This window comes from Rhinolophus sinicus, chromosome 3 (genome assembly GCF_057876585.1).
Source record: "Rhinolophus sinicus isolate RSI-liver-muscle chromosome 3, RSI-T2T, whole genome shotgun sequence".
NCBI classification, from domain to species: Eukaryota; Metazoa; Chordata; class Mammalia; order Chiroptera; family Rhinolophidae; genus Rhinolophus; species Rhinolophus sinicus.
Genome location: NC_142503.1, coordinates 158,199,339 through 158,214,644, shown reverse-complemented (window position 1 = coordinate 158,214,644; position 15,306 = coordinate 158,199,339). Strand labels below are relative to the sequence as shown.

Genomic DNA, 15,306 nt, shown 5'->3' with positions numbered 1-15,306 from the left:
AGGAACTGTGCTCTGCTGTCAAAGGAGCAACAGAAATCTAGTCCTTACTACACGCTACCCTTCTCAGAAGGAGTTGCTGCCCTGAACTTTGGCCTCTGACGCTCCATCAGCCTCACCGTTGGAGCAGACATTGGCAGTCCTACCAGCCTGACCACCAGGCCCCACTCCTGGCTCCATCCCACTGTAAGAGGCTTTACTCCTTCATTGCATCCGAGCAGCAGAATTTCCGGGACTAAGCTCTTAATCCTACAGAGGCAGGTCTCTGTGTGGCCCCAAGAAGATTGGCTCCAGGGAGTCATGCTTGTCCCTGGGATTCCAAGCACACATTGTCTGCATTAGGAATACCAAGAGTGTTTGTTAAAATGCAGACTCCAGCACCCCATCTGGGAAACAGTGAAAGAGGACTGCAAACCACTGTTCCAGAACCATCATTCTTGACCTGTGTCTATCAAGGGGGATTCCCACATAACAAGTGATACTTAAGACATGGCCATTGGTCGTGTGAAGAAAGTATAAGACTTTCTATTTACGTAAAATAAGAAATATATACAGTAAGAAATAAAAATAAGAAGTTATTTTGTACTACTATTTAATATTCAGCTTGTCCCTGGGTCCCTCAAGTGGTCATGTCACCTGCAGTTCTGGAGACCGCCTGAGAGTGGGAGATACAAACCACACAGGCATAAACTTTGGGTCCAGCGCTGGTACATTTGCTTTCAAAGCATTAGAATGGACTTCAGTTCACTCATGCAGTGAGTTCATGGATTATATTATTTAGTTTTACCTAAACTAACCCTGAAAAAAAATGGACAGGTGTCTTTAAAAGAGTCTTGCAAAAAAAAAAAAACACCCAAAAAGCACTGTATTTTGGAAGATAATGATACTAGCAAGCATCAGTGAAAAACAAGAAAATGGCAAAACTGACACTTCTACTCCTAACATGAGCTTTTCTTGAGCCACATTTGAAAGTGAAAATTATGATAATCCAATTGAACTTCTGAAAAGTCAGCTTTCCCCTGACACCCCCAAACTTAAAAACTGTCCAGAAGACTAACTGAAATGTGGCCTTACATCTAACCAGCATCAATGTGGCATCTCACCTAAGTGTGGAAGGAATTTGGGGATATTAGCCACAGTCAGTATAAAGTCATCATGATTAACAAGATTAAAAACCCAGAACATTATAATAACCATTTTTTAGCAAGAGAAAAATTTTGTGCTGCGCTTGTAAAGTAAAAAAAATATTTTGTGCTGCTGATATTATTGTGTTACACAGGAAAGATAGGATCCAAGGACCACTGCTGGGAGACAGATCCAAGGACCACTGCTGGGAGACAGCTCCAAGCCCCAGTGATCTTCCTTAACTTTTCCAGACCCCAATAATGGCCAAGAGCACTCATGCTTTGGCAAAGGAGAACTGTACAAGCAAAGGTCTCTGCCAGAACTTTTCTGTTTGCTGCAGTTGCTACTTAGTTTGCTCTTTTCAGCTATCATAACCTGCAAACCTACAGCCCAGGCTCTCCGTTCTTTCCACAATGAGGGGACAACGAGAAAGCAGGAGACAGGAGAGCTTCCATTACATTTGGTGAAGACTCTGTTCTCCTGTTTATCCACCCCCACCATTCTGAGGCTTTCCTGCTTGCTGTTCGTGTGTTCCATCCTTTGGCCACACACTATCTCTACCTACTACAGATCTCCTTGCTGCCGTCTATATAGGCCTCCATTTTGCCTTGTTGGTCTCTCTTGATTTTGAACTAAGAGTCTATATAAATTGGTAAAGTAACCTTCAATATTTTCTTCTCCAAGAATCCCTTTTATTATGTTCCTTACAGTTTCTTTGTTTTAAAAGATTATGTATATTAACCTATGTATTTGCGGGCCACACTTTTACTCCCAAATTTAGAAATCAAAGATATAAATGGCTGAAAACCAGACAGACGAAGGAAGGATTGCCTCTACCAAGGGATGATGGGTGCCTTCATGTGGAGGAAACAGAGACAGGTACAACATAACCCCAAGGCTCTGTTCCCCACTACTAAGTCCTGGGACTTGTCTGCCTATAGATTTCCACAGTCATTTCTGAAACTTGACCTTACCGTCTCATATTATTCACTTATGCTTGATATAGCAGGTCATCAAATAGCGTCATTTTTTTTTAATTAAAGTTTATTGGGGTGACAATTGTTAGTAAAGTTACATAGATTTCAGGTGTACAATTCTGTAATACATCATCTATATATATCACATTGTGTGTTCACCACCCAGAGTCAGTTCTCCTTCCATCACCATATATTTGATCCCCCTTACCCTCATCTCCCACCCACCACACCCCTTACCCTCTGGTAACCACTAAACTATTGTCTGTGTCTATGAGTTTTTGTTTCGTCATTTGTTTGTCTTGTGCGTTTGTTGTTTTAAGTTTTATATACCACATATCGGTAAAATCATATGGCTCTCTACTTTTTCTGTCTGACTTATTTCGCTTAGCATTATAATCTCAAGATCCATCCATGTTGCTGCAAATGGTACTATTTCATCTTTTCTTATGGCAGAATAATATTCCACTGTGAAAAAAAAATATTCCACTGTGTATACATACCATAACTTCTTTATCCATTCATCTATTCATCTATCCATGTCTTGGCCACTGTAAATAAAGCTGCAATGAACATTGGAGCACATATATCTTTATGGATAAATGTTTTCAGATTTTTTGGGTAGATACTCAGGAGAGAGATTGCTGGGTCATACGGTAATCCTATTCATAATTTTTTGAGGAACCTCCACACTGCCTTCCATAGCGGTGCACCAGTCTGCATTCCCACCAACAGTGTACGAGGGTTCCTTTTTCTCCACAGCCTCTCCAACACTTGTTACTATTTGTCTTGTTGATGATAGCCATTCTGACTGGGGTGAGGTGATACCTCATTGTGGTTTTTATTTGCATTTCGCTGATTATTAGTGATGTTGAGCATTTTTTCATATGTCTATTAGCCATTTGTATGTCCTCTTTGGAGAAATGTCTCTTCAGGTCCTCTGCCCATTTTTTAATTGGATTGTTGGTTTTTTTGTTGTTGAGTTTTATGAGTTCCTTATATATTTTGGATAATGGCCCCTTATTGGAGGAGTTGTTTGCAAAAATCTTCTCCCATTCGGTGGGTTGCCTCTTTATTTTGTCAATGGTTTCTTTTGCTGTGCAGTAGGTTTTTAGTTTGATATAATCCCATTCATTTATTTTAGCTTTTACTTCCCTTGTCTTTGGAGTCAAATTCATGAAATGCTCTTTGAACCCAAGGTCCATAAGTTTAGTACCTATGTTTTCTTTTATGCAATTTATTGTTTCAGGTCTTATGTTTAGGTCTTTGATCCATTTTGAATTAATTTTGGTACATGGCGACAGATAGCAGTCTAGTTTCATTCTTTTGCACGTGGCTTTCCAATTCTCCCAGCACCATTTTTTGAAGAGAGGCTGTCTTTTCTCCATTGTATGTTTTTTGCTTCTTTGTCAAAAATTATCTGTCCATATTTATGTGGGTTTATTTCTGGATTCTCAATTCTATTCCATTGGTCTGTGTGTCTGTTTTTCTGCCAATATCATACTGTTTTTGATTACTGTTGCCCTGTAGTACAAGCTGAAGTCAGGGAGTGTGATACCTCCAGCATTGTTCTTTTTTTTTTTTAGGATTGCTTTGGCTATTCGGGGTCTTTTGTGGTTCCATACAAATCTGATGACTTTTTGTTGTATTTCTTTAAAAAATGCCACAGGGATTTTGATGGGGATTGCATTAAATCTGTATATTGCTTTGGATAATATGGCCATTTTAAGTATGTTGATTCTTCCAATCCATGAACATGGAATGTCTTTCCATTTCTTTGTGTCTTCTTCAATTTCTTTTAATAATGTCTTATAGGAATAATGTCATTTTTGTTCAACGTCGTTTCATTATAACGTTGATGAGAAAAAGAAAAAAATTGATTCCCGGCCAGGGCCACTGTTTGTGTGGAGTTTGCACGTTCTCCCCATATCTGCAAGAATTTACTGCAGGTTCTGTGGTTTCCTCCCACATCCCAAAGAAGTGCACATTAGGTGAGCTGGCATGTCTAAATTTGTCCCAGTCTCAGTGAGTGTGGGTATAAGTGTGAGTGGCCCTGTGATGGAAGGGCATCCTGACCAGGGTGGGTCCTGCCTGGTGCTTTGAGCTGCTAAGATAGGTTCTGGCCACCCGTGACCCTGAACTGGAATGAGCAGGTTGAAAAATCATTATCTTACTTATTTTAATTAACGTTCCTTAAATGTATGTATAGCTCACATTTATTTCAATGTTTAATATTAGAAGTGTTTAGGTCTTTGTTTAGAAGTTTGCTGATGTTTTTGTGACTAGAAATATGCTGTAGGAAATTAATTCTTGTTCATATCAATTAGCCTATGGTCAAATTAGTTTCATTGTGAGTCTTTGTTTCTCTTAAAGTTGCAGTTTCCAAAAACCTAGAGATGTTAAGTGAGGACTTGCTGTGTATATTTACCATCCAAATAATGGCCACAGAGTTTTTAAGCTTAGTACAAAACCTTAATCTACGAACAAAAAAATTCGGGAGGCCAATGTATAAGAAGGTCCAAGATAAGGCAAGGTCATTTCTCTTTAACTCAATTCTAATTTCAATAAATCATCTCTTAGGATGTGTTACATAATGAATATTTCTAGCAAGTTTCATTATTTTGGGTTTTTGGGTTTTTTTACCCCATACCAAAATCATCTTTACAATAGAGCACATATGCTAAAAACTGTAAAGAAAGAGCCACGTGATCTGAGTAGCACAAAAACTGATTTGCATTAAAATATTTCCTTTAGAAGTTGAATTTTGGATACCTTTTACTAAAAATTAAAAAAGAGTAACACCAAAATAAGACCCTGAAATAACTGTCATTGTGTCAAGCATTACAGCTCAATAAAGTATCCCAGAATAAATTTTATTAAAGTCCAAATTGTGCCATTAACTTCTTATGCAAAACTACTACTGAAATTAGTAGAATGGATATAAACAAAGCCAAGAAAATTTTGTCTTTTCAGTCATCTCATCTGAGGGAGAAGTTATTTTGGATACATACTAAAATGGCTATTTTACTTACCATTTGGAACTGTGAGGAGAATATAACTGGCCATCATGAATAGGAGTCGTTAACACATGATGATTTACAACATTTAAATACTTCTCAATGTGAATCTGTTACAGAAAAGTTAAAGTTTAGGCCATTATAGTGGACTTAAGATCCTCAGCTAATTTACTTCATTTCATTAGGTTAACACTCTGAATTGTGTAATTAAGCCAAAAGACACAACATGCTACGTGTTTATTGCATGCCTAAGGTATAATTAGACACCTCAAGGCCAAATTACTTTATCCCAAAAAGTATAATAAACAATTGAGACTCAGAGCTTGAGTGACTTGTAGCACTCTTCACAAATGAAACTAGGCACAATAGTCAGTAAATTGCTTAGCCAGGTAAATTTACTAGGCAATACAGGCATGGAGCAATGTCTTTCTCGTACAGGGACTTCAAGCAAACATCAAGGAAAGAATTGACCTTCAGATAACAGATTATTTAAAATGACCAACCCAAAGACTCCAGCTGGGTCCAGCCCTCTCACCATCAAGGAATATAGGATGATGGTGTGCTAGTCTGATGAGGCTACAAAATAAATCACATCTCTCAGAGCCTCAGGAGCTGAGCGATGAAGCTGAAAACATGGCAGAGTGAAAGTCTGAGGCGAGAGCAAAGATACTGACAATAAAAGGTCTAGAAGATGGAGATGGTCCTTATTTGGACCCATGTGCTAATTCATTCTTATTTTAATTAAAAAATATTAAGGTATAACATATTCGTTTCTGATGTTCAACACAATGATTTGGTATTTGCATATATTGTGAAGCGATCACCACAATAAGTCTAGTTAACTTCGACCACCACACAGTTACAACATTTTTTTCTTGTGATGAGAACTTTTAAGATCTAATCTCTTAGCTACTTTCAAACATACAATACAGTATTTTAAACTATAGTCATCATGATGTACATTACATACCTAGGACTTATTTTTTTTTTTTACAAATGGAAGTTTGTACTTTTTGACCACATTCACCTATTTCACCCCACCCCCACCTCTGGCAAACACCAATCTGTTCTCTGTATCTATAAGTTCAGATTTTTTTTAGGGGGTGAGGGGTTAGGTTCCACATATGAGTGAGATTACATGGTATTTGTCTTTCTTTGTCTGACTTATTTCACTTAGTGTAATGCCCTCAAGGTCTATCCATGTTGTCTCAAATAGCAAGATTTCCTTCTTTTTTATGACTGAATAATATTCCATTATATATGTATGTGTATATAGTTTTCTTTAACCATTCATCCGTCTATGGACACTTAGGTTGCTTCCATGTCTTGGCTATTGTAAATAATACTGCAACAAATGTGGGGGTGCAGATATCTTCTCGAGTTAGTGTTTTTGTTTCCTTTGGATATACATTCATGTTTCATAAATGAGTATTATCTTGATCTGAAGATTGGATTCTCCCCTGCCTTTAGATCTGTCTGTTATGATACAGTCCCTATGTACTTTATTTCTCTGTTCCAAAATTGGTATACATTTCTTTAGTTTTGCCCACTGGATTACAATATTATAAAAATGACTAATCTCAAGATACTTAAACTATTTGGGAACAGTCAACTCTTATTTTTTTTTAGAATCCCAGTGATAGACGCTCTCTACGATGTATTGGTATGAATCCTTTGTGGTTAGGCATATTGTTGGACTAATGGTGATTATTTTGTAAATTCTAAATTCTTTTTCTCAAACCACATTTGAGGGGTTATCACTGCATAAGCTTATACTGTCAATATCTTAAATTCTTTGTGAAATGTGACAGGATGTAAATCAATCAATCAGTTAATAATCATCATTATCATTTTTTTAAAAAGAGGAACAGAATAAGAAAGCTGATGACTACCCTAAGTTCACCTCTGTTACAGGACTATACAGGGTCCTGTGAGAACCACAGTTCTTTTCTTCTAGAGGAATCTTTGTCTCCTTCTGGTATTTTATTTAATATCTAAACTTCTACTTACTCTTAACCCCGTTTCAGTCCTTTTGATTGCTGTTTCAAGATTCTGAATATCTAGTGTCTCTCCTCTTTCCGCAAGTGGGAAGTTTGCTAATTTCTCCTTTAATTGATGAAGATCTTCATGGACCTGTAGGCACAAAAAATATGAAACATTAAAAGAATACATACCATGTTTCCCCAAAAATAAGACCTAGCCGGACAATCAGCTCTAATGAGTCTTTTGGAGCAAAAATTAATATAAGACCCGGTCTTATTTTACTATAACATAAGACCAGATCTTTAAAATATAATATAATATAATATAATATAATATAATATAATATAATATAATATAATATAATATAATATAATATAATATAATATAGTATAATATAATACATAATACCGGGTCTTATATTAATTTTTGCTCCAATAGACGCATTAGAGCTGATTGTCTGGCTAGGTCTTATTTTCGGGGAAACATAGTACATAGTCCACCTAAAACTGTTTATTATAAAGGTTTGCAATTTGCTTGAGTTGCTAGAGACCATAAAGTTGATTTTACGGTGTTCATTGAAAAGGTCTGTCTTTATGATTCTAAGATATTCTTTATTAGAATGTTCCATTATTGTCTTTCAGATTTTTGAAAAACAAGGCTTTTATACAATTTGCTATTTTTTCTTCCCCCATTAGAAACAAATCCAAGCTAAAACTGCAACTCAAATGGCTTCTGCTTTCTCACATGGTAAAGCAGTTGACTCAGAGACAATTAAGAAGTTTACACCAAACTCTGATTTCTACTAATTGGTTAAAAGGTAAGAAAACTTCCAACAAAGAAAGATTCTAGGGAAAACCATGCCTTTTATTTTATGTATTTATTTATTTATTTATTTATTTATTTATTTATTTATTTATTTATTTATTTATTGGTTTGTCTTAAAATTTGGAGGAGTCCTCTTAATGATTCCTTTTTTTTTTTTAAGTTTTCAGGTGTACAAAACAATGTAATAGTTAGACATTTACTCCCTTTACAAAGTGATAACCCCCCTCCCTCAATCTACTACCCCTCTGACATCATATACAGCTGTTACAGTTCCATTGACTCTATTCCCTATGCTGTACTCCACAGCCTGTGACTATATGTATATTAAATTATAGTTGACATTCATTATTATTCAGCTTCCGCTTCAGGTGTGCAGTGCAGTGTTCAGGCATCTACACCGTCTATTAAGTGGTCTCCCTAATAAGACAAGGCCCATCTGACACCCTACAAAATCTTTACAACATTATTGATTATATTCCCCAAACTGTCTTTCGCATCCCCGTGGCAATATTGTGGTTACCAATTTGTGGAAAGCCATGCCTTTTGAAAGAGAATCGTAAATAAGCTGGCAGGGCCTATTGGTTTTGCATTCTAGTTGGATCTTCCTCATTAACTGCTCTGAAGAAGCAGTTCTGTAGGTATGTGGCCTTGATTTTGTTTTATGTAGTCAGAAATGATCCATGAAGGAAAAAACCCATGTCTTATTACTTTAACATTTTCCTTCAATTTGTGTTTTCCATAGAAATGATGAATATCTTTCCAATGTTAAGCGCCCTCAGAATAAAATGGGCACTGTGAAATTAGACAGCACAAGATTCTCTCTGCATTCATATTGGAGACCAAACTTCAACAGATAAATACAGATGGCACCAATTATTGTATGGGCTGCTGCCACAAGAAAAACATTTTGTTATGCAAATTTATGAACCCGACACCTGTTTCAGCAGTAGTCACAGCAATAACAATCTGCAGACTGGGTTGCTGAAGGCATTTTGAAATGGTTACCTTTCTCTGTTAGTCTAACTGAAGTGACACATTGATCCGGCCTAGGTTATCGATTACTCTTAAATAGTCCCACTGAGTCAAGTAGTCAAAAGATCAGAATTTGCATCGGTTCACTCATGGGCATCACAGTCTGGCGGGCACATCTGGTCATTTGTACTCTGCACAAATTGTCATGGAAAGCCTTCAGGGCTCCCAGATTGCAATCTGAATGCACCTATTGCTAAGGATGAAGATGTACTTCTTTCAGTTGTTTTGTCCAAATCACTGCTGCAAGCTGATTTACAATCTCTTGTCTAAAGACATTTGGAAAGTACAAATAGGCAGTTCACAAGGGCAAGCCCCACTTCCAGACCCCTTTGAATGCACTAAATTTCCTTCTTGCAGCTCTAGTATTTGTAGCTTCGTGTATCATCATTCTGTAATTATGCCTGTCAAGTGCGGGTGGGAGTGAAAACGGCCCTGGGTTACTACCAGGGAACCAAAGGTCTGGTTTCTTCATTTGTCTTGTGCAGACAAGTATACTTCTTCATAGAGTCATGAGATAATATGTGCAGGTCTGGTACATAGTAAGAAGCAGTAAAATGCAGATGAACATAATTCCTTGTTCAATCACTAGTCACATGATGTCCGTGTGCACCATCCACATTTTCTCTAGTTTTTTCACCAAGGGAAAAAAAAGAATTATTATACTTCATAGAATTGAATGAAAATGAGGCAATGCATGTGACAATGAATGAATACAGGCTTTGGAACCAGATATAAACTAGAATCCTATTTCCTCTTTTACTAAACTGAGCTTGGCAAATTTTCTTAGCTTTTTAGAGCCTTAGTAGTGTTCTCACCTATAAAATGGAGATAAATAACTACCTCTCATAGTAGTGGCAAGAAAAAAATGAGTTAAAGAATGTAAAGTGCTTTGTATAGGGCCAGCCATGTAAGAGGGCACTGAACAAATGTTAATTCCTAGTAAAACTCCTGGAACATAACTGACACCTAGGAAATGCTCACTGATTTGAACTGCTCTCTTAATCTTTCTCAAGAGCTTTTCACTTTACTTTTCTTGCCAGATAGTTTCTTCTCCCCTCTTAATAACTGCACATCTGCTTGTATAATTGCAACAGTGACAAATGCTGTAGAAAATCTTTTACCACACTTGGATAGGAAAAAAAATTAAGTTGTACATCTTTGTTCTTTCTTCAAATAGATCCAATCTACCATATTGAAATTTTGCGTGTCACCCATCATCTCTGTGATCATCAAATGCATTGCTTTCCATACATTTCCTACTTGGAAGAAGATTATTATTTTGACAGTTTGGGGACAGGACTGCTTAATAAGAAGTCCTTGAAATAGTTAATGCAGTAAAGATTTGCTCTAGAATTTAAAAGAGCCATGCAACCAGACTCCATATTGTCAAAAGCAGTCTCATAATCCCATTTTATTCCTTTCTGCTAAAGAGAGAGTTTGGCTGAATCATTCTCATCACTCCCCAATTCATTTTTATGCTGTATGCTCCTGGCAAACCAGACAGAGGGATTGGTAAGAAAGACAGTGATAATATCAATTAGCTCAAATATTTCCAAAGTTGCTTTAGTTAACATGTGTTAACTAATATGATGGATTTTTGAAATATGATTTCTAAAACTAGTTAAAAAGCTACTTTTTATAGCAAGACTAGGTAATCTTTGTTGCTCAAACATGTGTAATATTTGGGTCAAGCGATCATTTATAAAGATACATTTTTAAAAGGTACCACAGTTTTATTAATAAAGTATAAAAACAAAGCTTCTAAGAGTTACTAATAAAAGAAAGTATCTAGGAAACATCCCAGAGTCACAACCACACCTCTTCAAGATTGTTTCACAAACATGCCATAACCTGTTTAAGATTTATCACCTCGGGCAAGTTGCTTCATTTTTTTGGACCTTAGTCTCTTCTTCTGTGAATTGGGGATAAAAAAATACATGCCTAACAGAGTTGTTGTTAGGACTTGAGAAAATCTAAAGCTCTCAGCAAATGTCTGGCTCTCGATAAGTGTTGGCTACTATTTTAATTGTAATGATGGTTGTTATTGTAGCAAAAGCTCACTATTATGAATAGTTGAGGAAAGATCCAGCAAAAATTGTAAAATGTCTGACTTTAGACTTAAAAGTGAAAGAAGTTAAGCAGTTAACAAAATGCTGCCTAATTGAGCTCTATGTGGAAATGATCACCATGTTTCCTGAACCAATAATCTTATTTCCTGAACCAAAAAGGAAAACATGGACTGTAATATATGATCTGACAGTGGGACAGAATATTCACAATCAGAACTATCCTGGAAAATCCAAACATTTAAGGTACATGTTTTCGTAATGTCACACAGAGTTTATAATTAGAGCACTGATTAATACATTGAAAGATTTTTCTCTTTAGTATTTTAGATATTTTAACAAAATACTACTTTTACTATTAATTTGTACCATCTATTATGTTTTCTAAATAATAGTAAATATTAGCCCAGCTCCACTCATTTTTGAGCAGAACACGAGTTATTGGAGAATGAACTACTACATACATCATTATCCAGTCATCCAAGATCGATGGGCCCCATCCTACACCAGGTAAAATGGGATATCCAAAAAATTTGTAACAGGGAAATAAGGCATACCTTGTTTGCCAAATAGCAATACCCATCAAGTTCTAGTTAAGAATGGAGTAGTCCTGGTTAAAAAGACAGGCTAACCATTTTTCCTTTTCTTCCAGCAACTTAAAAGAGCAAGCTAATCTTAAAAAGACATAGAAACGTACACAAAACTAAGTAATATTAAATGATAAGAGACCAGATCAAATAATAACTAGCACCTAGTAAGTGTAATACTTTCTGTTATCCTGTATTTTAATCCTTACAAAGGAGTTCATATCATTATCTTCATTTTATACTTGAGGGAATCTGAGGTCTAAGGTGGTTAAGTAACCTGGGCAAGGTAACACAGCTGGTTAATTGGTGAACTGTTCAAATACAGGCAGTCTGAATCCAGAGCCTTCATGCCTAACCATTAACCAGTACATGCATGATATCCACCAACATACAAATGTATATGTGTAAACATAAAAAGCTAGAGGTTGGTGAAAATTCAGTGGAAAAGGCAAGGTTGAAATATCTAAAGGAGCTAAAAGAACCAGGGAAGACTTCCTTTTTATACCAGGATTGAAAAGTGTTGAGAAGATTGCTTGCATTTTCTATGTATATGGACCTACCCACAATACTCATCTTCGGTCAGTTTCCTTTCCATAAGGTGCAACAATCATAGTACTTATCTTGATACCCTGTTGTAAGGGTTAAATGAGTTAAAATATACACGGCACTTAGAACCATGCGTGATACCTGATAAAAACTATGTTAGCTTTGATTATTGTGATTTTGTTCTTTGAAATCGTATTACAGTTTATATTTTACAATACGATTTAAATAACAGCTCTCAAACTTGAGCATTCCTCAGAGTTGTCTGAAAGTCTTGTGGAAAAAAAAAAGATCGCAGGAACCCATTCCCAGAGCTTCTGACTTAGTAAGTTTGGTGCGGGGTCTCAGAGTTTGCATTTCTCAGAAGTTCCTAGCTTGTACTGATCATGCTGCTCATGGGCCCACAATTTGAGAACTGGCCTAAAGAATTATTTACTGTATCTGATTGAGACACAGGCCAAATATTCCATAACAGGGTGAAGCAAGTGGAGATTTGAAGTAACTTTGCTTTTCTAGCAAAGATATATATACAGAGGGTGCCAATAAAAAAATGTATACACATTTTAAGAAAGGAAAAAACTGTATTAAAATTGTAATACTCAATATATACCGATAACAAAAGGTGAATATGTCATGTGTATACATTTCTTTGCAGCCCTGGTGTGTGTGTGTGTGTGTGTGTGTGTGTGTATTCAAAAATTTGATTGTCTAAGCTAATATTAATAGTAAAGGAAGTCCACTTTACAATGAAGAGAAATTATGTAGCTTTGGGGAAATTGAGTCAATTTATTTAGAGGTGGATCTAACCTAAGCTATGTTTCCTACAGAAGAGAAAACAGGCCCAGAGAGGTGAAGTGACTAACTGAAACTTATCCACCTGGAAGAATGTCATTGCCAGGGTCAGACCTCAGTATTCTGACTCACAAATAAGTGTTCTTTCCACTAAATGTACAGTTTATTGGTAGCCTGTTTCAAGGAAAGAAATCATAGTCCCAAGCAGAAGTGGAATCCATGTTGCATGTTTGAGAGTGATGCTGTATGCTCACAAATACTCAGGACTCAGTGGGAAAGTAGGAAAGGTCTTCCACATTTTCCTCATTATACATATTCTACATATGAATGGGAAGAATTTTATATTGCATCTAGAGATCAGCCTTAATAACCAGGTTAACATGTAAGGTCTTTTTTTCTATACAGCCTCTACTTACCATGTTTCCCTGAAAATAAGACCTAGCCAGACCATCAGCTCGAATGCATCTTTTGGAGCAAAAATTAATATAAGACCCAGTCTTATTTTACTGTAATATAAGACTGGGTATGATATAATATAGTATAATATAATATACCCGGTCTTATATAAGACCGGGTCTTATATTAATTTTTGCTCCAAAAGATGCATTAGAGCTGATGGTCTGGCTAGGTCTTATTCTCAGGGAAACATGGTATGTCCACAATAAACCTTTTAAAGGAAGGAAGTGGGGGTGCTGATCAGCATGGATATGACTGTTCTTAGCTCTTCTGTTCCATTTTACAATTCAGTGAGCACAGACATTGTTACTGTAATGTTATATCCTAGATTGACCAAACAGCTACTTCTGGATCCCAGTCTGAAGTGAACAGGCTTTTTGGCTTTTCAACCAAATACACTTTGCTACACTGTTCCAAACCACAAGGGGAGCAGCCTCAGGAAGTAGAATTATCTCAAGAGAAAGTGTGAAATTAGGCATGAGAATGCTTCCTGGAATCTGGTCTCTTTTTTAGAGTTGTCCCAGGTCTGGAGAACTTGAGGAACCTAAAGAAAAACTTAATTATTCCTGTAGTCAAACGAAGTATACTGTGAGGAAAAGCTGGTTGTTTCTGGGTAGGAGTCTCCATTAGTGCTCCAAGTATTTGGAGTCTATAAAAATGGGCCCTGGATTTGGAAGGGGGTATATGTGTAGTGAATAATTAACCTTATTTAAAGAGAGGTCTGGCCTTTCTTTGCTGTTAGATACTTTGCCTAGATGATCTCTAGGCCCCTGACATGTTCCGCTTGATAGGAGTGTCTACTTGGAGGCTTTGGCCACCAGACAGTCTAACAATGTGATTTATGGTGGGGGCTTTGAGCCATGCTGTGTCAGTTCCAACCTCTAGAGGAACTAAAGACTAAAAGCATTCATCTAGCCTCTAACCTCTGGGAAGGGATGGAGATGAAAGGTCAGTCACATGGGGCAGTGTGTGATTGAGTTCCAATAAAAATCTGGACACCAAAGTCTCAGGTGAGCTTCTCTAGACAATACTCTGTGCATATTGCCACACGTTATGGCTGGGAGAAGATAATGCTATCCACGATTCCACAGGGAGAGGATGACTGGAAACCCTGTTTGGACCCTTATTGGACCCTGCCCTATGTATTTCTTCTCTTGGCTGATTTTTATGTGTATCCTTTCGCTCTAATAACATTGTGTAAGGATAGTGCTTTCTCGAATTCTGTGTTACTCTATCAAATTAGCCAATGTGAGAGTGGTCAGGCCTCCCAAATTACAGACAGCTGAAGTGAGCGAGGGTGGTTCTGGGGATTCTTGAACTTGAGGCTGATGTAAACGTGAGGGCAGGCTTGTGGAGACTGTTCCTTCAGACTTTGCAGTTTGGCTAAACTCATTCTAGGGTAATGGTGTAAGAGAGGATAATGAAAAGTGAGGTAAGATTTGGGTATGATTCATAACGGGGAAGTCTATAAATGTGGTTAAGTTTAGGGGGTTGTATTTTGGAAAAGGTGAATGTAAAGAAGTCTCTTCTAGATGGGAGGTAAGAAATAAAAATCCCGGCAGGAAGAAAACTTAGACCCATTGTACATTTGCGTGAGAGCCCTAATAGAGTGACCTTGGGCAAATTAGTCAAATGGAACTAAATGTCAGAGTTAGAAGTGATGATACACGTGGAAACCTTTTAAAATTACAATAGGTAAATGTGGAAAAACCGCAAAATGCTTTTACTTATTTAGAAAAATCTGAGTGTAACTGTCACAAACTGACACTGGAGGAGTTAAGACTTTCTTGATATTCGCCCCTCAGATTAGAAAAAATTATTCCCCTCAGTTTTTTAATTTGTCACATTTTTATATTCAAAACTTTAACTTGATGTGCAATCTTTAACATAGTTTCTTTATATATTTCAT

General features: G+C 36.8%; 1 protein-coding gene across 2 annotated transcripts in view; it reads right to left on the bottom strand.

The window, feature by feature from the left end:
- Positions 1 to 15,306, bottom strand: part of IQCH (IQ motif containing H) — a 188,267-nt gene that overhangs the window by 172,032 nt on the left and 929 nt on the right. For both annotated transcript variants that reach the window (XM_074327525.2, XM_088797317.1), the window contains exons 2-3: positions 7,124 to 7,246; positions 5,129 to 5,223 (exon numbers count right to left, since the gene is read on the bottom strand). In XM_074327525.2, the coding sequence (XP_074183626.1) occupies positions 5,129 to 5,223; positions 7,124 to 7,246 (218 nt within the window). The remainder of the gene's footprint in view (positions 1 to 5,128; positions 5,224 to 7,123; positions 7,247 to 15,306) is intronic.